The sequence below is a fragment of the Eleginops maclovinus genome, chromosome 10, assembly GCF_036324505.1.
Source record: "Eleginops maclovinus isolate JMC-PN-2008 ecotype Puerto Natales chromosome 10, JC_Emac_rtc_rv5, whole genome shotgun sequence".
NCBI classification, from domain to species: Eukaryota; Metazoa; Chordata; class Actinopteri; order Perciformes; family Eleginopidae; genus Eleginops; species Eleginops maclovinus.
This window is the reverse complement of record NC_086358.1, coordinates 19286128-19311101: the sequence shown is the minus strand read 5'-3', so window position 1 is coordinate 19311101 and position 24974 is coordinate 19286128. Positions and strand designations below refer to the sequence as shown.

Below are 24974 nucleotides of genomic sequence, written 5' to 3'. Positions count from 1 at the left end.
TAAAACAAATTGTTCATAACATTTCATCTGTTTAAACTGAATTGAGACTGACTCCTAATCATCTACAAATACACAAAGGTTTGTACAAAGGTGTATGTACAATATTAATTTACATAAACAATATTACAAGATCAGCAGCTCTTTTAATAGCCTTGATTTTTTTGAGTGTGTGTTTTTTTTTTTGTCAGAAGGGGATGATCTTATCATTCCTGAAAGAAATCCTCTCTACAGCACTTTCTGGGCATGGCAGATTTCTGGACATGGCAGATATCTTGCTAGGCCTGATGCCGGTAACTATAGACGTGCTGATGGGGAGGGTGCAGGTGGTATGCCAGAGAGGGAGCCAGGAAATCTGGCAAAAATTCAGAACCCTCGACAGACATCATGTCATCATGGCAGGGCTAATAAGAGTGCAGGAAGAGGTCACATATCGAGAGGCCGTCTGACAGGAGGAAAGCTCAGCCTGACTTCAGGTTATTGTTGCAAACATTCAGTAAATTGTGACCATTTGACAGCCTAGAAACTCTGCTCTCATCCAGCCTGTTAGCAATAAAGCTAGCTAGTAACATAATGAAGCTGCTAAAGAGCCAGAACAATCTCATTTGCTCAAATAGACAATCTTTACAGCCTGTCTCATTGCTCCCATGCAAAACATAAATATTGCAGTTTTAAATCTTGTACTGTATTTGAATGGATGCAGAGCATGCAGAACATGTTGCAGAAGCTAAATGAAGAGCCTGGAGGCTAATGTTCCTAACTCCAGCTCACAGTCCTGTGCAGTGTAGTCACAGCAGCCAGATTTCAGCTTCTTTGAGATATGTGAAGATGTGTGTGTGTGCCATATCTGGAGTTTGTGTACTTGTATGTTTTTGGGATTGTGTCTAACTTTATTTACTCACAGGTATGAATATCATTGGTTATGGCTGGATGACATTTTGTTTGTCTATTCCAAAGCCCTGAAATCTACATGCTCGCTTAGTGTCATGGCTGAATGGAACACTTGGACGGAACAGACGCATTATTAATGTTAACGTCATGTCTGTCTGAGATCGAGGAACACACAAACTATCATGTTGATCCATCTAAAACAATAAGTATTGGAGATTAAGCAGATAAGACTAGCAAAATGTTTCTTATATTAGCTCAAAACTATCAGGATCATCAGTCAATATACCGTCCTGTGATGTTGATCCAATAAAAGCTGTTGAAAGTATATTCTGTGGAACGGATGGTAACACTGCATCTGCAGAAGACACATTGATGATTTTCCAACATGTGTAATTTCACTTCCAGGGACACTGGAGTTCATTTGTATTCATCTCTGTTGTATTGGGGTGAAGGAGGTGATCTCAATCTTATTGTGTATGTCTAGTAGATACCACTCAGTAATAGTTCCATGCAGTAATATCACTAGCTGTTAGGAATAGTGCAACATTGGCGCAAGAATTAGCATTTTAAGCTATAACACACATAATTAAAGTCAACGTTTCAGTTTTTCAGTGCATTATTTGCCAGATGCATTTGGTGAGCACAGGTTTTGGTGGATCAATAATCCACCTTCAACATCACTGTGATGAAAAGACTCTGCAGTCACTACGGCTGTCTGATGTGCACCAAGAAATAGCATGGTACTCTCCTGAAATATGTTGCATTTTAAATCATTTTGCAAAGTCAAGCTAGTGGTTCACTCCTGGGTCCTGGGTAGAGGTTACTGCAGAATGTGGTTAGACTGGAAGTGTTTTTTGGTTCATTGACATCTGTGTGTTAGCGACCGTGTGCAATCAAGCTGAATAATAGCAGGACTGTTTGGTTTGTTGTTTTGCGCAGCAGACAAGCTTTGTAAAGGTGTTTTTTGTACATAGTCTGCTGAAAAATACTGAAAGCGTTTGTCTATCATTGTTAGTTCTATTTTGATTCATCAGTAAAAAGAAGAAAGACTATTGTGTCCTGTCTTCTCTCCTCTCCTTCTCTCTTTTTGTCTTGTTATTTTTACTTTTGGTTATCTTGATTCGTCAGTGAAGCTAAGCAAATTGATTTTTGAAAAATCAGTTTCGATTTATTGTGTTTGTGTGTGACATACAATTAAAAGGTGTCATGTGTGTTTCAACACAATTCAATATAATGATTCTGAGACTGAAATATGAAGTGTAACAACAAAAGAGTGTTATCACCATAACAAATGACCTTGAAAAGCTGAAACATGGCAACAATTTGGGCAATTTGGGCAACCAACCTGGAAACATTTGTCAAACTTAAAGTCAACTTCCAATTCTGCTGCAACTATTCAAGCCCTTGAAAGAATGTCCAGGCACACGGTGAATAAAAGTAGTAATATGTTGAACATACATGTAGCTGCTTTCCAAAGTACACTTAAGCAGCTTGACCGAGGACAACAAAGTGGCAGCACATAACACACAAACAGAACTGTGTGTAGTGATCATGTCTGCTTGTGTGTGTGTAAATGTGTGGACAGAATATGTGTGTGATGCATGTTGTACTTACACCACCCGCAGTGTCTCCAACCTCCACAGGGACCTGGCATGACTGGACACTGCTCCTCCCTCATAGTGCACTGTCCTGGGGGAGGGGGAATGAAACAATCACACCTTCAAACATCCTCTCCACCCACCTTCTAAAAGACAATGCAACTCCACGAGTAAGTACATGGAGATAATGTACTACTGTGATGACTCAGTATAACCCTCAGCAGACAGTCAGGGGGAGAACACAGTCCCTCTCCACGGCACTGTTTAACAACTCGACTGTCACCTTATGGAACATCTTAAAACTACAGTATAATTATTGATACTCCTCAGTGTCAGTCACAGCAGAGAGCTCGGGATCTGAGGAGAGTTGCTTTCTCTCTCCCTGCAGGCTGTGGTAATTTTCTTAAGGTAGAAACAGAATACTGTATGACTCATTTTCTATGAGCAGGGATGAAGAGTCAAACTGAAGCAGAGGAAAAGGTAGAATACATCACCTTAGAAACTGGAAGAGATGCAAAAAGATGTTTGTATGGCCATATATGTGTTAAGGTTAAAGCTGGCATCTTTCAACATCTCATGCTCTGATTGAAAAAGAAAGAAACTACACTGCCTGCTCAAAAAAAAGGTCACACTCTAATATTCGTTGGACCGCCTTCAGCTTTGATTACGGCATGCATTCGCTGTGGCATCGTTTCCACAAGCTTCTGCAATGTCACAACATTTATTTCTGTCCAGAGTTGCATACATTTTCTTTTGATCTTGTATTGATGACGGGAGATTCGGACCACTGCGCAAAGTCTTCTCCAGCACATCCCAAAGGTTCTCAATGGGGTTCAGGTCTGGACTCTGTGGTGGCCAATCCATGTGTGAATATGATGTCTCATGCTCCCTGAACCACTCTTTCACAATTTGAGCCCGATGGATCCTGGCATTGCTATCTTGGAACATGCCCGTGCCATCAGGGAATAAAGAATCCATTGATGGAATAACCTGGTCCTTCAGTATATTCAGGTAGTCAGCTGACCTCATTCTTTGGGCACATAACGTTGCTGAACCTAGACCAGACCAGCTGCAGCAGCCCCAGATCATAGCACTGCCCCCACAGGCTTGTACAGTAGGCACTATGCATGATGGGGGCATCACTTCAGGCGCCTCTGTTCTTACTCTGATGTGCCCATCACTCTGGAACAGGGTACATCTGGACTCATCAGACCACATGACCTTCTTCCATTGCTCCAGAGTCCAAACTTTATGCTCCCTAGCAAATTGAAGCCGTATTTTCCGATTAGCCTCACTGACAAGTGGTTTTCTTACGGCTACACAGCTGTTTAGTCCCAATCCCTTGAGTTCCCTTTGCACTGTGCGTGTGGAAATGCTCTTACTTCACTTTAAACATAGCCGTGTTCTACTGTTGTTTTTCTACCATTGTATTTCACCAAACGTTTAAGTGATCGCCGATCATGATCATTCAAGATTTTTTTACGACCACATTCCTTCCTGGAAGATGATGTTCCCCACTGTCCTTCCAGTTTTTAATAATGCGTTGGACAGTTCTTAACCCGGTTTCAGTAATTTCAGCAATCTCTTCAGATGTTCCTCTGCTTGATGCATGCCACTAATTTGACCCTTCTGAAACAGATTAACATCTTTCCAACGACCGCAGGATATGTCTTTCGACCTGACTGTTTAACAAATGAGAAGCTACTCACTGCATCAGTTAGGGTTCAATAACTTGTTGCCAGCTGAAACATAATCACCCATGCAGTAATTATCCAATGGGAGGCTCTTGCCTATGTGCTTAGTTAAATCCAGGTGGTGACCTTTGTTTTGGCCGGGCAGTGTATATGTTACTCTGCTCTAGAAAAATTTAGCTTTAAGTTTCAGACAGGGAAAGAGAGATTATCATCATCGGCTCATTGTTGACAGTCAGCTTCCCCCTGGCTAGTAACATCACATCACATTCATAGAAGTGTAAGCTGACAGTTTTCACTGTCACACTGCTGACTCCCCCACGCTACATCTCACAGCTCCCCCTCATCCTTGATCCATCATCATTGAGTTGATGTTTTTGGTCTGCTCAGATTTAATGTTTATTTTATTTTTAAGGTATTTGGTAGACATGAATGCACTACAGAAGTGTACTTCCTGTAAGCATGACAAGCATTGACTATTATTGTGACGCATTATTCAGGCTTACAAATATTACACTTTGTGAAAGCAGTCTGAAAAAGCCAATTTGGCAAGAAAATCCCATTTGGAATTTGAAATGCATCTTCTACTACTTGCAGGTGTTGCTACTGGGGTATGAATGTGTATAACTGAATACAGTAATTAAAACAAGACATTTACACTTCCTCTGGTGATGAGAAAGTGCATTTGTAATCTGATGTCCAAACTGATTCCTTTCATGTAAAACCAGAGGAAATACAGTTTGAATTATCCGTACATATTACCTCCTCTGCTCGTCCCCATGTTCCCCAGATGGAACAGTTAGACACTCGTCCATGTGACCGTGAAGGAGGCGCAGGACGTCCCCTCCTATCAAAAAACCTTCAGGCAGAAAGGAGAAAAAAAGGAATGACATTGAAGAGATAGAGGGAGAAGCACAGCTCAAATGAAAAAACTAAATCATTTAAAACCCTAACCTAGGACTTTAGAAACTATTTTGAGCATTCTGATGAACATGAATGTGCTGATATGTGAAACTCCTGGAGTGTGCTTTTAAATGTTAGCCATTGCAGACCATTTACATGCAGTAAAACCTATAGAACACATAAGAAGAGAGGGAACACCCCAAAAGCAGAATAGGGTCTCTTTAAAGTAAGAAAACATCAGTTCAGATATAAAAATAGACCAGCAGACCTGCCTAAATGAACACCTGTCTGTTCAAATCATGTCATTCTGAGCATTTAGGGAATTATAGTCGCTAACATGAAAGCCAGCAACCCGGGAAAGTTGTAATGTCCTACTTTACTGCAATTAAACTAAGGAGGATTTACAAAAAGTAGACCTAAACAAACTAACCCAGACTCAAAGCGCTTGATTTTGATGTGATGAAGATTTTTCTCTAGACAATTGCATAAAAGAAAACCGAGATGCTGCTCACGTCTGCAAATCTTGAGAATACATTTTCAATGGTGGAGACACAGCTCCAGAAAATGATTATACAGTACATATTTCTTACAGGAGTTACTCATGTAACTTTACATGAAAACACTACTAGATCAACTGCCGTCTTTGAAATAATATTACATTTGCATGTGTGAAATTAAATGCAACTACATAAGGAAATGTGTAAGAAAACCACATAAAAAAATGTCCAAAAGCAGGAAGCAAAGATAAAAGATTACAACAAGCAACAAGCTAAAAACAACGAGAGAACAAGGATTAAAAGAGAACATATAAACAAGGAGACGTAGACGGCTATACCTTGTGCTACTTCACTGCCAGAACAGATGGGAGCCACACTCCATAATGTCTGCTGGAAGGCTGCGTCTACATGGAGGCTGCCGTTACCGTAGGACAGATGCTGCGGGGAGAGACACACCAGAGACAAATAGAATAAATCATTCACTGACACGTCAGATGGAAATACACACACACACACACACACACACACACACACACACACACACACACACACACACACACACACACACACACACACACACACACACACACACACACACACACACACACACACACACACACACACACACACACACACACTGAGAATGATACTGTAACCATATGCCTCATTTTATAAATAAGTCTAGAACTTTATACAGTAGGGTGATATAACAACATCATCAACATCATCATCATCATCATCATCATCATCATCCTCATCATCATCCTCATCATCATCCTCATACTGACCAGATATCTTTCAGAGGAGACGCTGACCAGGATGAGATCATCCCCCACTCGGACCTTCTCCCCCTCTGACCGCTGCTTTGATGCTGGATGGATGGTCCACCAGCATGCCTCACCTACATAGATTAAGAAAACACACACATACACACAAAGCAAACAATCACAAACATAGCAGACATCTGTCTCCCAGAGGAGCATGAAGTCCTGTTAGAGTACCTATCACCTCAGCCCCTGTATCACTTCAGTAGCCTACATTTGTCCAGCAGCTGTTCTGCTTATAAAGTGCACCATCTATACAGAAGCAGGTCAAGAACAAAAACAGGGCACACAGTGCTTTGCAGTGGCTTATTGTTCTGACTTTGTTAACAAGAGAAAAACGCAGTAGAGAAGCACCAGGTGACACGTCAGTGTCATTATGACACAGACACAAACAACCTGAGTACAGACTGTAGTTTTATTCCAGAAATGACGCAGGACAACCAAGCTGGACCAAGTTGAAGCCATTCAACGAAACCTGATCAGAGCTAACCTCTAGAACAGATGTGTTCATGTTTGCAGAATCTGAAAGCAAGGTTTCTGATTTCAGTTTCCAAGTGGAATGGATCAATCCGGGTTGTAGGCCGTGAAATTGTGAAATACTCCTTTCAAAAACGATGTTTCAAAACTCCATTCTCATTCGGAAGTTGGTAATCAGGCACAATGGCAGGCACAAAGACCAGGAAGCCTCTGCTCAGATATCTGCTGGTTACAGAGGAAGCCCTGAAATACTGCTCACTGGTTCTAACCAGTGCAGATGTGTGTAGATCTCTGAAAAGGATCAACACACACAGGGCTCCTGGACCTGATGGCATCCCTGGCCGTGCTCTCAAGGTGTGTGCAGTTCAGCTGGCAGATGTGTTCACAGACATTTTCAATAGGTCACGGCTCCAGTCTGTAGTCCCCACATGTTTTAAAGAGTCCCTCATTGTCCCTGTCCCCAAAAAGACAAAACCCATCTGCCTCAATGTCTACCGCCCAGTTGCACTCACCTCCATCATCATGAAGTGCTTTGAGCGGTTAGTCAAACCTTTTATCACCTCCTCCCTCCCTGACTCACTGGACCCCCTGCAGTTTGCCTACAGAGCAAACAGGTCCACGGATGATGCCATCTCCCTCACCCTCCACACTGCCCTCTCCCACCTGGACCAGAGGAACACTTATGTGAGAATGCTGTTCATTGACTACAGTTCAGCATTCAACACCATTGTGCCCTCCAAGCTCATCATTAAGCTCAGGGACCTTGGGCTCAACAGCGCCCTCTGTGACTGGATCATGAACTTCCTGATGGGCAGATCCCTGGCAGTGCAGATGGGGAACATCACATCCTCCAACTTGACCCTCAACACCGGAGCCCCTCAGGGTTGTGTGCTCAGCCCTCCCATCTACTCCCTGTTCACGCACGACTTCGTGGCCACACACAGCTCCAACACCATCATCAAGTTTGCTGACGACACGACCGTCATCGGCCTGATCACAGACGGCGACGAGACGGCGTACAGAGAGGAGGTCAGAGCCCTGACATCTTGGTGCCAGGACAACAACCTCCATCTCAACGTCAGCAAAACAAAGGAGCTGATTGTAGACTACAGGAAGAGGCAGAGAGAGGCACACACACCCATCACCATCGACGGGACTCCTGTGGAGAGAGTCAGCAGCTTCAGGTTCCTCGGGGTAAACATCAGTGAGGACCTGACATGGACACATCACACCAGGGTCATATCCAAGACGGCTCGACAGCGGCTCTTCTTCCTCCGCAGGCTGCGGAAGTTCAACATGGACTCCAGGATACTCTGCAACTTCTATAGGTGCACCATCGAGAGTATCCTGACTGGCTGCATCACCGCCTGGTCTGGCAGTTGCACCGCCCTCAACCGTAAGACTCTACAGAGGGTGGTGAAAACTGCTCAGCACATCACCAGGACGGAGCTGCCATCCATGGAGGACCTCTACACCCAGCGGTGTAGGAAAAAGGCCGGTAGGATAATAAAGGACCCCCATCACCCCAGCAACAATCTGTTCTGTCTGCTGCCGTCTGGCAGACGGTACCACAGCATCCAGACCAAGACCACCAGACTCAGGGACAGTTTTATACAACAGGCTATAAGACTACTGAACTCCTGAGCTCTGTGAATGTCTACTCACATCTGTTTATAGTACACATACACATATCTATATATTATACACATCTGCCATAAACATGTTATACGTAATATATGCATCTGTCCATACCTCCTCATTCAACAGTGTAAAGTATTTAAATACTCTCAATGTATTCCACATATGTATATATTTCACATCCTCAAATCTTTATTGTTGTTATTGTAAATATTCTTCTCTCTTTTTGCACTATTTTATTTATCTTATTTGCACCATGTATGTTGAGTTGTTGCAGGAGCATGGGACATAAGATTTTCATTGTCAACATATACGTGGTATATGCTGTGAATATGACCAATAAAACCTTTGAACCTTTGAACCTTGAACCTTGCCCAATGTGGAATGGTTTTGTTAGTGGTTATACTCAATATCGTCTTTATTTAACATAATGATTAGAGCAGTTTTAAGACGGATGTTAACAACAGCTGTGTTTGACTCCTACCTGTAGTATCCTCCTGCAGTCCAACATCAAAAGCCAGTTTATCCGTGGATGAGCGCGAGGTGGACAGACAGCACAGGTACTAAACAGAAAACACATTAGTTACATCAATCCATCTGAACAATAATCTTCTGATTGTTAGTGAATTTGCAACATTTCTTTTGTCTCGAGAGTTTCTTTGAGTGAATCTCTACTCCTACACTTGCTACCATTACAGGAGCCGTTACATTTAGTACATTTTCAGCTCACATTTTCAGTTATCAAGCCCAGAAAGAAACAGTATCACATTTGAAGATTTTCCATAGAACTAATGTGAGAAAATGGATCTAGTAGAAAAGGTCTTCGCTAAACCTCATGGCAACAAGAATGGTCATATTTGCTAATCCAGATTAAATAACTGAGAAACATTATGAAAGCAATATTTTGATAGTTTTTGTTCTAAAAAGAATATTCAAACTGTTAATAAATGACATACAATCAAACAGTTCCAGCAATATATTTCTATTAATAGTATGTATTATTCATATTTATAATAATCTTAGATCTAGTAATTTGATAACTGGATTTTTTTCATTTACTCTAACGAGGTTGTTGTTAATAACAGTACTAACTGTAACATGTCAATTGCTTGAATGCCCTCTGAAATATTGACATTATGCACTACTCTTGGAATATTATATTATCTGTCCAAATGAGCCCGTAGAAAGTTAAAGGTGTGTGTGTGTGTGTGTGTGTGTGTGTGTGTGTGTGTGTGTGTGTGTGTGTGTGTGTGTGTGTGTGTGTGTGTGTGTGTGTGTGTGTGTGTGTGTGTGGACTGACCATTCCGCTGTAGGAGTGCCTCAGCAGGACAGCGTGGCCGTACAGTAAGGTGCGATGGCCGCCACCTTGGGCCGTCTGACAGAGACACAGGGACGAGAGAGACAGAGACAAACAGCCGTTACTAAAGACACTGAGAGGGAACAGTGAGAAACAGCTGAACAGAGATATCAAGAAGCAGGAGAGACAGAAAGGTCAACAAACAGATGCAGACAGGAAGAGAGAGGGGGAGGCCAGCTGTACTCCGCTATAGTTCTTTATCTGTAAAAACAGTATTACCTGCGAGTCTACACACTGCAGTTTGCACTATACGCTGTAATGTTATCCATCCGTCATCCTGTCAGCACAGTAAAGGCACTCGTGAAGGACATAGCATCCCTAGCTGATGGTATAATAACCATCCTCAGTGCTGTCTATTAAACAATAATCGGGGCGATGATTGGGGTCCCTGCAGTAAATTTAACCTGATCAGGTGTACTTCTGACGCTTTGTGGTGCATTTTTATTCAAACACTCCCTATTCACAATTCTCTGCTTCCCAAATAGCTTCATTTCACTACTCTATCTAACCTGCAAAATGAATACAACATTTGTAAATTCTTAAGGTTGTGTTGCATGTGCAGGTATGTGTTTAACACATATTCTGTTCATTGTCAGGTTCATATTTAATGTCTCTACTGGGACATGTCTCCATGCTTTAATGTTCAAAACGCTCTTTAATTTCTCATACTGCCAGCACCTCTTTTCCTCCTCTGTTTGAAATCAGATTCCAGTCTGCTCTGATTGGTTTGTTGTGATTCGTCAACTGCTTAGAGAGGTGTCAAAAATGTCTCGTCCCCTAGCCTATCACGTACAATGTATTCAAAAATCAGCCAATAAAGGGAGTGAGTGGACTTTGGGATGGTATTTGTGGGATTTTAGCCTTTCAGACCATTTACATGCAAAAACCTACTGTATGAAACACTACAGGAAAGGGAAACCCCTAACCCCTCTTTAACTTCCAATCCGTGAATCTGTTAACATTTAAGGTTCGGTGTAAAGTTCAAGGTGGTTCCAGAGCCATTTAAAAGATCCTTTTGTTTTAAATAGGTGCAGTTATTTAGATCACTAGCCCAGTCCTGTCAATATTCTTTCAAATGAGACCACATTTTCTTTACACTCTTCAGCTCCTTGTCCCTTCCCCTCTCCGCAGCACTTCTCAAGTTGCAGCAGGACTCTGCAGGTCTCCGACACTGAGCCATGGACCTGGAGTCCTGCGTTCTGACTGACATATGTCTTCTTAGCAGAAAGTGCTCTAACACAACTCTCTGTGTCTGTTCCTGATGTCTCCTGCTGCACTGCAGGCATTCTGCCCTACTCCCAGTGCAGTACAGTCACACAGAGCAGGGCCGCCTCAGATACACATGTATTTATGGATGTGTGTAAACAGCAGTTATGGGATTCAGACAAAGTGGCCTGAGTAGAAGATTTATAAATCCTGTTTTTATTTTTTAAATCATGAATCAGACATCTATGAGTTTAAAGCATACTGAATCTGTATTGAGCTAAACCACATGCTGGTCCTGTGGTTGCCCTTCCAATGATCCTCCTACAAGTACAGGAATATACCAAGTTGTGTAGTTAACACAATAGATGTTGTGCTTGGAATAATCCTAATGACACTGCAGGTTCAGCAACTGTTAAAGAAAGATGTTGTTGAAGACACATGTTTTACTTTTACTAAGCATAGATGAGTGATGCTAGATTGATGGTAGTGGTGACTCAACCTCTGGAAAGGGCTTCTCCAGTTTGTTGTGTTTTATGTTCCTTTGCTGTTTACTCTCCTGTTCTGTGTCAAACATTTGGACTTTGTTGATAAGGGAAGAGGTGGATCTGTCTGAGTCATTACAGAAGTCCAAATGGCTGCTTTGGATCTGTCTGCCACTCTCAAACCTCCCGGTGAGGGCTAGCAATCCTCTGCTGGAACACCTACTACAGAATAGTTATCCATTATCCTCTGGCTCTAGAGGGGACTTCCTTTGGTTCTGTCTCATGGCAAATTCCTGATGCTGGGGGTAATTTCAAAAGAAATAGTTCAACATTTTGGGAAACGCAACTCTTACCGATGGTTGGCTTTCATGTCTGTGTGCTTAATATGGAGCTACAGCTAGCGGCTGATAGCTATAATACTAACTTCTATAATGGCGATCTCAAACACACGCTCTACTACGATGTTTATGTAGGCTTGTGCACCAGATGAAGCTTGTACTATGTCATTGCTTGTAGGGGTGGGAATCACTATTGCGATACTTAAGCCACAATACGATATATTGCGATTCTACGATACGCTAAGTATTGCGATACGATATATTGCGATATGGCGCATTTCTGATTTTCTTTCTGATTTTTTCTGACTCCATCTTTGTTTTGACTAACTTCCTGCCAATCCCACTGACTTTACCCCTGGCCATGACTGCACAAGAGAAAGCTCAGCACCATCTAGTGGATTAAAAAAGCAGCTGTTACCAGCAACTTTTATTTGGATTCACATTATGAATAGTTTATATCATAAAATATCGGTACGCCTCCGCGTCCGTGTATCGATACAATATCACAATGAAGAGTATCGAGATACTGTGATGTATTGATTATTTCCCCCACCCCTAAGTGCTTGTGATTGAAGCGATAGCAAAAGGAATGGAGAACCACCATTGGTTTACTGCTGTGTGCCGTCATTATGCTGGTCTGCTGTATTGGAGCACGCCAAGATTCACGAGTAAACAAACACAATGTGTATTGTGAGATGCAGACATGCGGAAATGACTGTATCTATTACAACAATATTTACATTTGGAAAACATGCTAATAAAGTGGCGACTCACGTTGCAAGAATTTCTGCGCCTGGTTAAAATATAGATTACTGTGGAGAAAGAGCTGCAGCAAAAAACCTGTGTGCGTGTGTGTGTGTGTGTGTGTGCGTGTGTGTGTGTGCGTGTGTGTGCGTGTGCATTTGTGTGTGTGTGTGTGTGTGTGTGTGTGTGTGTGTCTGCCTCTGTATCAGCTTGTACATCTATGTATTTTCTTTTTGTACAACAGCGTGACATTCAATAGATAACAGAAACACATATTAGTATGGGATCGCTTTACTGTTGATGCTCATGACAGTGACTGTTATAACCAACAAGAGGACGGTGGGAACCATGACACACACAGACATCGAGTGGAGGCACACCTACCCATATTTCCACCACTACATGCTGTGTGGAAATGAGAGAGAGGAGGAAAAAGTAAGTTGCTGTAGTCATTTTACAGACGACACAGAAAAACACACATCTATCCAACAGGTAACACTATTGGATCATGAGGTTATGACAGTGAGTTTAAGGTTTAAGAGGACCAAGAGGAATATTCCCAGCAAACTCTGAGCAATAGAGAAAATAAGAGTTTCAAACATGTTGAACTATTCCTTTACAGATAAGAAGGACATTTTTTTTTACAGATAAGCTTCATATGATGGAGTGTGTCCTGTCTTCGATGTGTCTTGAAGCAGATTTCTAATGCGAGCATTTAGACTCCCTGTGGGGGAAGGTTGTAGGTACGCCATTTGGTGTTAGTGTGTGATTATAACGAGCAGCACCTGTGAACACTTTCAGCAGCTGTGGTCCAGCTTCAGCACATCATGCATCAGTAGAGACGATGTATGTGTAAGGGCAAGTGTGTGTGATTATGCCATCCCATATTTTAAGTTCAAGTATACAGTATATAAAAGGAATTAACAACCCTGTGGCTGGATTTTCACCCTAGATTATTCCTTATTACTGAGAAACAAAGGCAAACAGCCAGTTTAAAACGCATTAGTCTCAGTACTTAATTCACATTACTGCCATTTATTTTATTTCAGTAACTCTGCATTAAAGAAAATGTGCATGCTTGGATGTCATCTATCAATTTAATGTAACTTTTATAAATAATAAGAGGTGAAATCTGAGCTGATCGTTCTTGTGAGGGATAGAAATTGTGATATGTTTTTACTATCTAGTATGAGTGTAGGTTTTAACAAACTGAAGCACTCCCCTTCCCTAAGTGCAACTTGATTGCATCTTTCATTAGACTTTCAGATATTAAGGGTTATTTTCCCAGACTAAAAAAGAGTGTTTATTGTTACGCAAAGCAGGTAATATCGATGTAAAGCATATGGAAGGGTCTTTTTTAAGATGTGTTGAGTTTGAGTTGTTGTGAGCAATGCTGTCTGAAGTTTACATTGACTCTAGCTTACATGGGATCCAGCTTGTTGCTAATTTAAGCTTTATTTTGTGTTATTGTCGTGCACTCTGCATTAAGGTCCTATTTTGAACTGCACCACAACAGTAAACCTTCATAATCCTTGGTTTGTTTGACGTTTCTGATCCAAATGTGTCTAATGCTCCTGCTCTTGTGTATTTAGTCGGTGTGCTTTCCATTTTACATAATGTTCCGCTGCAATATAAAAAAGGACCCAAATTGCAGAACACAGAGCAGGCAGGTTGCATGAACGAAAAGCCAGATGTGTTGTTGCCTGTTTTGAAAAGGACTAAAAACTAAAGACAAACTTGTATGGCACATTTAAAATGGGAAGAAAATCCAAAATGAAACAGCAAACTAACTTCAAACAAACAAATGTGATTATAATACTGTGAGAGAGACGGAGGAGATAGGCCCTATGGTGCTGAAGGCTCTGGATATTGTTGGGACGTGTTCGCTGACATGTCTGCTATTTATCACATAGAGGTCAAGGAAAGTGTCACGAGAATCTGGGTCCCCATGTTTAAAAAGGCTATAGGACCACTAGTCCAATCTCAAATCCAGGAGGAGGAACAGTGGACCAGATCTGTACCCTCTACCCATCCAGTCGACATATGTGGGCTCAGAGAAGGATTTCAACCTTGTCCTCCTTGCAGTCCTTTCATGTGTGTGTTTTAACACTCACCCCCTCTGCCTTGTCCTCGGTGTTGGCGAGCATCTCCTGAAGGGCTCGCACCGACAGCGATTGCTCCAACACAAAAGTGCAGATGGACAGATCTGGAGGCACATTCTGAAACAGAAGGAACATACCTTAGAGAAAGTATGTGTGATGATTTCATTTTGACAGCCAAACAACTCAAAAACAACTTCACAAATCCAACAGACTATCTTCCTGTGATAGTAGACAGGGTTGACAATGATGTATAATTATCAGACATAAGGACATTTTCTGCCAGTTTTATAAGCACTCAAATCTGACTTCAGCAAGTAACAGTGAGTTTAACCTAATGCATCTTAGAGATAAAGCTCTGTCGTATCCCGAGCATTATCCTATGAGCTTACAGTGGGTGTGTAGCTGTCAAGAATTCATGCACAGCAGCCGATTGTCACTGATTAATAATATTGCTGGAATTACAACGCAGGGACTAATACTGCATTGGGCTTCACGCCAGCCAGGCTGAACACGTTTACACCAAACCACTGAGAAGTTTATTCTCTATTTCCCACATGCAACTAAACTCTTTGTAATCGGTCAGAAACTACTGACAACACTTTATTCATTATTTTTTAGAATGTATTCTAACATTTATTTGCTGCTTTGTCAAAACGATAAGGTGTATTCAAGTTCAACTTATAAACATGGTGAAAAAGACATCATGACAATTTCCTACATCATAGTTGTTTTTAAAGTTTTATTTGTGTGAATAAACTGTTAACCTGTATTTGTGTTGACAAAGTAATGCTTCTAAAATTCTCCCTTGAAAAACAAATTCAGAACTGAATGATGTTTTTAGTTTTTTTATTAATCATATTTGAACTTGGAACCCATAAAGTATGCATATTCTGCTTCATATAAAACCCTATGCTATGCCATTAACAATTCCTTGGACTCGAACATGGTTCAGACGTCTGATTGAAAGGACACAAGGAAACACAGAGTGCATTAGAGCCTGTATCAGTACCTTGGAGTTGGAGATGGATTCAAGGAAGCAGAGTCTGTTTCCGAATCCTTCAGCAGCCAGACACAGCTTCTGTTGCTCCTTATGGATTGTGGCTGAGCACTGTAGGACCACCTCATCATCCTAAACACACACACAAACACACACACACACACACACACACACACACACACACACACACACACACACACACACACACACACACACACACACACACACACACACACACACACACACACACACACACACACACAGTTAAAAAGCAAGACATTCATAGACATTGATCAAGTGCTTATTGTAGGTGGTGGCTAAAAGCTGCAGAGCAACATCTTCTTCCTGGAGCACTCCAAATCACAAACACACATTTTCTGAACACTGCATCTCATCACTGAAGTGTCTAATGGCATACACACATGTATGAAATTGAAAAAAGTGTACCCAGCCACAAATAATGAAGCAAACAGATCAGAGCGAAGGTGCAGCCTGAAGCCATTGCTTCTACCATCCTCACAGTTTATGAACAAACCACACTCAACGATACTGGCATTTAAAAAATCTTGATTTACTTAGATATTAGTACAAGGTACATTTTGCCAGGCTCAGGTCCACGACCACCCCTTAATATTCACCCTCTTACTGTATGTTAACATTCTTTGTGAGGTGCAGAAAAGTCCAATATCAACACATTGATATTTCCTTTTTACACCAAAATGTGGCATTAGATGACCAGAATAACCTTATCAGTGAACACTTTTACAGTTTAACATGTGAACATGTTGGTGCTTTTGAAAAGGAACTTGGGGTTTTGTCATCCGATCTTAACATTTCAAACTACACAAAAACCTTTAAATCAAGACGGACAGATACATCAGCCATTCTCTTTCATTTGTGCATTTAAATCAGGAGTTAGATTGACAGCTTTGGATCATGAATGAGCAACGTACCATCGCTTTGCGCCAATGAATCTCTCTCTCTCTCAAACACACACACACACACACACACACACACACACACACACACACACACACACACACACACACACACACACACACACACACACACACACACACACACACACACACAAATACACAAGCAGCTTTCTCATTAAACCAGAGTTATCACCTGTCTATACATATAAACGTGGCGGTGGTGGCAAAATCCATAGGGACTTGTCTCGGGAACCACAATCAATCAATCAATCAAAGTTGATTTATATAGCCTAATATCACACATTTTATATTTGTCTCAGTGGACTACAGTTTGTACAGAATATGAATATGACACCCTCTATCCTTGGACCCTCACATCTGACAAGGAAACACTTCCTATGAATCCCCAGAGTCACGAGGGAAATGGAAGAAACCTTGGGGAGATGAACAGAGGAGGGATCCCTCTCCCAGGACAGAGACACGTGCAACAGATGTCGTGTGTGAATTAAAGAGATAATACATTTAGTCTAAAATGCTTGAAAATTCATGTGTCTATAACTAAGAAGACAATGGATCCAGGTGGATGTCAACAATCCTGTGGCAGCCATCAAAGAAGAACTAAGGTGAGCATCAGGCGGGAACACAGCAATAGGTATGGCCCGACTCTGGATCCTGCCGTAGACAGACACCAACAAGTGCTATCGAGGTGTCCCTGAGCAAGGAACCGTTCCCTACACTGCTCACCGGGCGCCTTACATTTGGCAGCCCACTGCTCCCAACACTAGGATGGGTGAAATGCAGAATGTACTATTCCCCTCTGTGGGACTATTAAGGGTAGATTATTATACTATAAAAAGTGGACTCTGTCTTATTAATAATAATCCATGTCTGTATCAATGCCTAACAGCTAGTACTCATTCAAAACTTAATGAAGTGACAGACTGTGAATTGACCGTGTAATTAAAGCAAACTGTGCTAGAGAGGACTGTGTGTTGGAGAGGAGAGGCAAGCTAAAGACTTCCTCTGTAGACAGTAGTCCAGCCATAAACGTGCACTTATTTAATCAACACTGTAGTAATAATGCTGCAGTGTATTCTGCAGCGACGCCATGGTGATGGTGGCACATACAGATGCGGCAGATAGTAGTTTCCAATATCTTCACTGCATTTTTCTTTTAATTTGTTATACGTTTTTGACTTTCACTGCCCACACCTTCAGACCACCTCTCCAAACAGGCTAAACACCACACACCAGAGTGATCGAGCTAACTAAACCTGGATCTTATGCTGTGAGACAGTTGTGAGCACATCTTTACAGAGAAACTGCTTAATCAAAGACTAAGCTGTTGCACTTGAGAAGCAGAACTCGCAACACTCCAGCAAGATGAGGCATGTTACCTCCATTGACCTTTTTTTCCATACACAGATCTACAGGTATTGTGTGGTGGGCTCTGAGCGCTGTCAAACCCAGGTGAACAATAGGTCAACCTACACTGATTCGACAGCAGGGTTCTGGCTATGATTGAACGTTTCTACACAGTTTCAACACTGTCTACGTCAGGATAGCTCATGTAACTGCGGGTGAGTGAGGTCCAAAGTGTGCCTGGTTGCGCCTGTAACTTACATCCAATAAAGATGTTAATTTGCAGTACTAGCTTGTACATTTTTTGGGCAGGTCCCTGAGAGGTCCATGCAGGGGCCTCTCTAGGTCCTTGGCTGAAATAAATCCCCACCGCCATCCCAAAAGTGGATCAGTAAACAGATGATGCAGTTACCTGCAGTTTGTATATTTGATCATATTTGATTTAGGAAATGTGCTTCCCACACAGAGCTTAAGGTTTATTATCATGATTATATCACAATGAAAATATAATGCTGAGCCATTTTGTAAAACACATATACAGATTACATTTGTACAGTTGTCTTTATGCATTTAGTAGTGATATGGTTCAAGACACGCCTCTAGTTACTGTCTGATATCACCTTTTATTTGGCAATGAAAGCTCAAATAAGTGTGAACAGAATCATGGGAAAATGAAAGTAATTGGATGAGGAAATGAATGTTAGACAGTAAGAAATAACTGACAACTCATTGGAGGATAATACCTCATAAGCTCTTACCTCATCAACTATTTCTCCAGGCGCTGTAAACAGCAGTGTACTCCCACATCACCAGTCCTCTTTGAATCCCAGAACAAATCTGATTTTACCGCGATGACATAAGTAGAAGGCCAGGCTAGCTTATAATAATAATAACAATAATAATAATAATAATAATAATAATAATAATAGTAATAATAATAGTAATAATAATAATAATAGTAATAATAATAATAATAATAATAATAATAATAATAATAATAATAATAATAATAATATATACAATCATAAAGGAGTTGGAACATGCAGAAAATCGAGGTCAAATTGTTGGAGAAATCTGTGCTTGCAAAGTCTAATGGAAGATTTTAATAAATAAATCAAGGCTTCTTTTTAAGGGATCTTCCACTAGAAGTGCATACAGACTCTGGGAAGTAGCCACAGTGAGGGTCTCTCTCAGGGGGGCATTGAATAGTCTGCTGCAGTGCTTCTCTGCAGCTTGATGATGTCGGTGGATAGCAGGGATGGGCAGGCTTCTGGCCAACATACAAGCAAAATGCATCTTTATAGATTCAGCTGAATGTAATTAAATGCAATATATTTCCTTTGGGGAACATTGCAGCTGTCATATGCTGCCTCTGGAACTCATCACACACACACACACACACACACACACACACACACACACACACACACACACACACACACACACACACACACACACACACACACACACACACACACACACACACACACACACACACAGCCATGTAAGGTTTGTTGTGATATGGCGTAACGTCCTAATGAATTTAGCACATACAGTACCCAATACTGTACACACTATGAACTGGGAGGTAGCCGGGACATCTAATATGATTAACTTAGCAGGCAAATATCACAGCTGACACACACACACACACACACACACACACACCCAAAGACACCCTACATGCAGACGCCTGGTCGCTGTCAGCAGTAGTTTGCAGCCTTCTATGGAGAGAGAGAGAAAACTAAACGACAGCAGAGAGGGAAAGATAGATGTTCAATGGCAGTCAGTTGTGGATAAAGTACTTAGACCCTTTATTAAAGTAAACGTTCAAATACTAAGGTTATAAAATACTCCATTACAAGTGAAAATCCAGAATTCAATTATTTTTCCACAAAAGTGTTAGCACTATAATGACTTAAAGCACAAAAAGTAAAAACACTCATTCTGCACAATGCCCAAAATCAAAATAATATATAGTACAGAAAGTTTACTTCAAGTTTAACAAATAAAAGTATCTGTTATGTAGAATTGTATTATTATGGTTCATTTATTATACTGTTTTTATATCTGTAAGAGCCTTTTAGTTTGTCTTTGTGGACCAACTTTACATCTCGAAATACTAGTAAAACGTACCATATTTGCCTCTTTTAATTTGACGGAATTAACGGAGTAGAATTATAAAGTAGCATTAAATGGAAATACTGAAGTAAAGTAAAAAGTGGAATTTAATAAAGTATATCTACTCAAGTACTGTACTTGAGTTCAATTTAGAGGTACTTTTTTTGAATATTTTTAATTGAACTTACTTGATTTTTTTACTCCACTACATTTTAGATGCCACTATTGTACTTTTGCTCTTCTATATTTATCTGACAGCTTTGGTTCCTTTACAGTTACAGATTATTAGCCACTCATAAATAAACAATATCATATAAATATAGGTTAAAGTATCCAGCAGCAGTATATAAAGTAATTAAATTAGCACCTTTACCAGCTATGATGAACGCATGAATGCATCAATAATCAAAATGCAGTTATTGATAGAATGAGATGTTGACGGGCCGCTTTCCAAGTTCTTACGGTGTATTTTTATGCTTGTAATGTTGTACTTTTACTCAAGTAAGATTTTGGATGCAGGACTTCTATTTGTAAAAGAGTATTTTGAAATGTGGTGTAGGTAAGGTTCTGGTGACCCTCGCTGACTGTAAACCAGATGGGTTACATTTGACATTTTGTTCCATTAGTATCCAAAGTGTGAGTGTGTTCAAACCGGAAGGTTAATGTTAAATAAATGATGAACAAAGGGAGTGTGCATACTCAAATAAAAACAACTTAAACCCGGGAAACAAGAGCAGACCAAAGCTGTCAATGGGAATATTATTGGGATTTTATTTGACTTTTTAATTATTTTTAGGAGAATTGACATGATTAACTTGGAAAGTGCCAAAACTGTATGTATTGTTTTAAATGTCTGTTAGCTATTTTCTATTCATCTCACACACTGTGCTGTGGTGATGATTTGGCTGTATGGAAAGTCTCTAAATAGTCTTTGAAATCTAACAAAGTGCATGTTATCATTTTTCTTTTCATACTACCAGGAGGAAAGTCTTATATTTTGGAGAAAGTTTGAATACAAGCATGTTTTCAGCATGTAGCTGCTGAGCTGTAAATGGAATGATCTAAAAGGAATGCAATGCAACACAGAGGGAAGTTCTATATTCCAGATCTCTGGAATCCTGTCATTTTACCCCAAGCATTGAGAGACACACACTTTTGAGACAACAGTCGTTGATGCACAGCAATACTTTGTGAAAGATTCCTGTCTGAAGTTTCATTGTCAACCTTTGAAACACTGAACTGAGAAGGCTTACTTTGAAAATGTCATCGTGGCCAAGCTCAGATGCCTCTGGTGCATTGGGTAAGGAAGAAACAAAATGTAACATGAAGTGGAATATATCTGCTTTGGGGAACACAACGTTAACATCAATTTCCAGCAAACTCGTGTAAAACAGATGTTTCAATGTGAAACACATTGTGTGCCCACTGTCAGTACAATCAGCCTTAGGAAACGTTGTAAAAATATACTATAGTAGTGTTTGTTACTAAACAATTACCTTATCTCACCAGTCTTATATCTTCTTTCCTATAAATAAATCAGTAAAATGATGAAATACAAGGACATTAGCTGTGTGTTTGTTCATGTGGTGTTGACAGAACACGCTGTTTCCTCCCACAGTAACACTGACAGCACCTGAGGTTCAGCCAGGTCAAACTCTGATCAGCAGCTCCTCTGGTTACTCCGTTCTGGAGCTGATTGGTGAAGGCAGCTTTGGTATAGTGGCTAAGTGCCGAAATCTGGCAACCCGAGAGACCGTGGCCATAAAGATCCTAAAGAAGGACCCAGATTTCAGGCAGGACCCTGAGGAAGAGGTAGACTTTTGGACTCCTTTGGATTCTCCTCCACAACAGTATATGCTATAAACCTTCTTTTCTCGCTAGGTGTCCATGATGGAGGTCATCAGTGTCCTGAATCCAGACCACAGTAACGTGGTGAAGTTCTTTGAGCGGTTTGAACATCTGGGTCTGACCTGTCTAGCGTTTGAGATGCTCGACCAGGATATCTATCAGCTGATGCAAGAACGAGACTGGATAGCGCTGTCTCTGAACGAGATCTTTCCCATCGCAGGGCAGGTACGTTCAATTTCAATATAGAACCAATAATCTTTTGTTAGATATATGCATTAAGCATTAATGAACGAACCCGCACATAGTCCTACACAGCAGCAAACTAAACACCCATCTTCTGTTTCCTGTTTGTCCCTGCAGCTGTTGGTGGCTTTGGATGCCCTGAAGGGTCTTGGTGTCCTGCATACGGATATCAAACCTGAAAACATAATGTGTGTCAACCAGCAGGACCAGCCCTTCAGAGTGAAGTTGATAGACTTTGGCCTAGCCATTACATCCTCCAAAGTCCAGACTGGTATGGTGCTTCAGCCAGTAGGGTACAGGTGGGTTCATCTAACCATTCACATTGTTCTCTTGGTCCTCAACACCTGCCGACAAAGATCTAATCTTTGGGCTTCCTTCTCAGATCTCCAGAAATTGCCCTCGGCCTCCCGTTCACAGAGGCTATCGATGTGTGGGGAGTTGGCTGCATCCTGGCCTTCCTCTATCTGGCTGATAATCTCTTCCCTGTCGACTGTGAATATCAGATGGTAGGTCAGCTACCTCAGACGAATGTCCAGACTCTGTTTTGCAGAATGTCCGCTGTAACTTTGTCTGTTGTCTGCAGATGAAGTGCATGGTTGAGATTGTGGGTCAGCCGGAAGACCACATGCTTCGTGCTGGTATATGTACAAATAGCTTCTTCATTGAGGAAGTGGCCGCTCAGCATCCAACATGGAGGCTGATGGTAGAGTACCCATGTTGTTCTTTGTTTTTTAGTTGGTAAAAACATTTAAAATGACTGTTTTACAAAGTGTCTCATGTATATTGTGTTCCTTTAGACGCCTGATGAATTTACAGCTGCCAACAAAATAGAGGTAGAAGAGCAGGACAGCTCCACTGACCCCCTGAGCTCTTTGGATGATCTTTGCAATGTATGTCTTCTTTGCTGTGTTGTATAAGTAAAGAGTGAAACAGTACCAGTTAGAAATCTGAGTGTGAGAGTTGCTGCTGCATCAACTGACCTTTTTCTGTTTTCAAATCCAGAATCATCCAAAAGACGAGGTTGCTGAAATTGAGGACAGGGTGGCTTTTGTGGACCTCCTCAAACAGCTTCTGCATGTTGACGGGGATCAGAGAATCTCTCCCCAGCATGCTCTGCAGCACTCTTTCATCACAAAGACGCTCCTGACTGAGCCCTTTGACAGCAGAGTCTGGTAAATGACTGTGTGTCTGTTGAAACAGCAGTATAACCTCTGAGGTTGGATGGGATAACTTTATGTAATAACTGAATAGTTCACTAATTGAATGTCTTACTTTCTGCAGCCTGACTGCGGCCTCCAGATTCATTATGAGCGTCTGCTCAATGAAGGCCTCACTAGACAGGGTTTATAACTCTGCTGTTTGCAAACATGAACAGAAGTCAGCCGCTGGGTTTCATCTCAGAAGGCTATTCTCTGCTTCAAATGACAACACATCAGCCACTGTTTCATCTGATGGAAGCAAAGCCACTGTCTCCTTTTATGATGAAGAAGATACATGTGCCTGGCTTTCTGAGGGAGAAATACCTCCAGGCTCCAATGAAGGAGATTCAGATTTGGGATCTTCTGATGGAGAAATACCAGCAGGCTCCTATGTACAAGAACCAGATATCTGGTCTTCTGATAGAGAAATACATCCAAGGTCCTATGAAGAAGATTCAGATTTGGGGTTTTCTGATGGAGAAATACCTTCATTCTCCCATGAGAATGATCAAGCTTCCAGGTCTTCTGATGGATCAAACCCGGCAGAGCTCTCTGATGCAGCCTCGGTCTCCTCTGGTCAGACTGTAAAAAGGCTGAGGAGGTTTCGCAGATTCCTCAGTCAGATCGCAGCTACTGTCTGTTGCTGCTGGCGTCCAGTTGCTGAGGACTGAAACCATCTTCATTACTTGTGTTTGCATTTGTCTTGTGTTCTCTATATAAAATGCATTATTTTTTGAACTGCAACAAAATGCCCCATGCTGCCTCAGTCCTTACTACAAGTCAGGAAACTGTGATTCTTTCAACACACACTGTCTCTTACCTTCTTCAATATTCAATAATGTCTTATAAATGATCATCAGGATTATCCTTATCTTTCAGGAGTCAACTAATCTTAGTGGAAAGCAGAACTTTTACTTTGTTTAAAGATGATAAAAGTACATATTAGCTTAGTTCACGATTTACCAATTTCACACCAACATCCTTATGAAGTTTATTACTGTCCATAGTAAGAGTACAGCGTAGGAATGCAATGCTAAATCAGTCAAGTACGCCGAGTGTATGAAGAGATGTAAAGGGTTGTAAAATAAGGTCTACAATTACATCAACCCACAGTGTGATCACTCAATCAGCCGATAGCAGGCCCCAGAGGATATAAGCACTTTGGATGTGTGTCTAAAATGACTCCTTATTTACTTTGTGGGAAACCATATTTACTGTCCAACATTTGAGTTTGTTTTGCTTTGTGGTATTAATCCAATAACGTGTGTAGATACACACATTTATTGGAAGCAAAATGTGCCTTCATGCAAATCAGTGAGGATGCAACGATCCATTCAGCAGTTGTCTGAAATAGTCAAGGTCCTGTCCATTGTTAACTACTGAGTGTCAGTTACACAGGGAACAGTGAAGGATCGGACACAGCCTAGTCAGAACAAAAAATGTAATAATATACAAATATCAATAAGATTTGTTTTACTTACGTGTATTATATAAGACAACAGAACACTGTAACCTTAGAAA

General features: G+C 41.1%; 1 protein-coding gene across 1 annotated transcript in view; it reads right to left on the bottom strand.

Moving 5' to 3' along the window:
• Window positions 1-24974, bottom strand: part of ryr2a (ryanodine receptor 2a (cardiac)) — a 169182-nt gene that overhangs the window by 95689 nt on the left and 48519 nt on the right. The window contains exons 2-10 of the mRNA XM_063892944.1: window positions 15755-15874; window positions 14758-14862; window positions 13028-13048; window positions 9817-9891; window positions 9001-9079; window positions 6366-6478; window positions 5916-6015; window positions 4940-5036; window positions 2503-2577 (exon numbers count right to left, since the gene is read on the bottom strand). Coding sequence (XP_063749014.1) covers window positions 2503-2577; window positions 4940-5036; window positions 5916-6015; window positions 6366-6478; window positions 9001-9079; window positions 9817-9891; window positions 13028-13048; window positions 14758-14862; window positions 15755-15874 — 785 coding nt within the window. The remainder of the gene's footprint in view (window positions 1-2502; window positions 2578-4939; window positions 5037-5915; window positions 6016-6365; window positions 6479-9000; window positions 9080-9816; window positions 9892-13027; window positions 13049-14757; window positions 14863-15754; window positions 15875-24974) is intronic.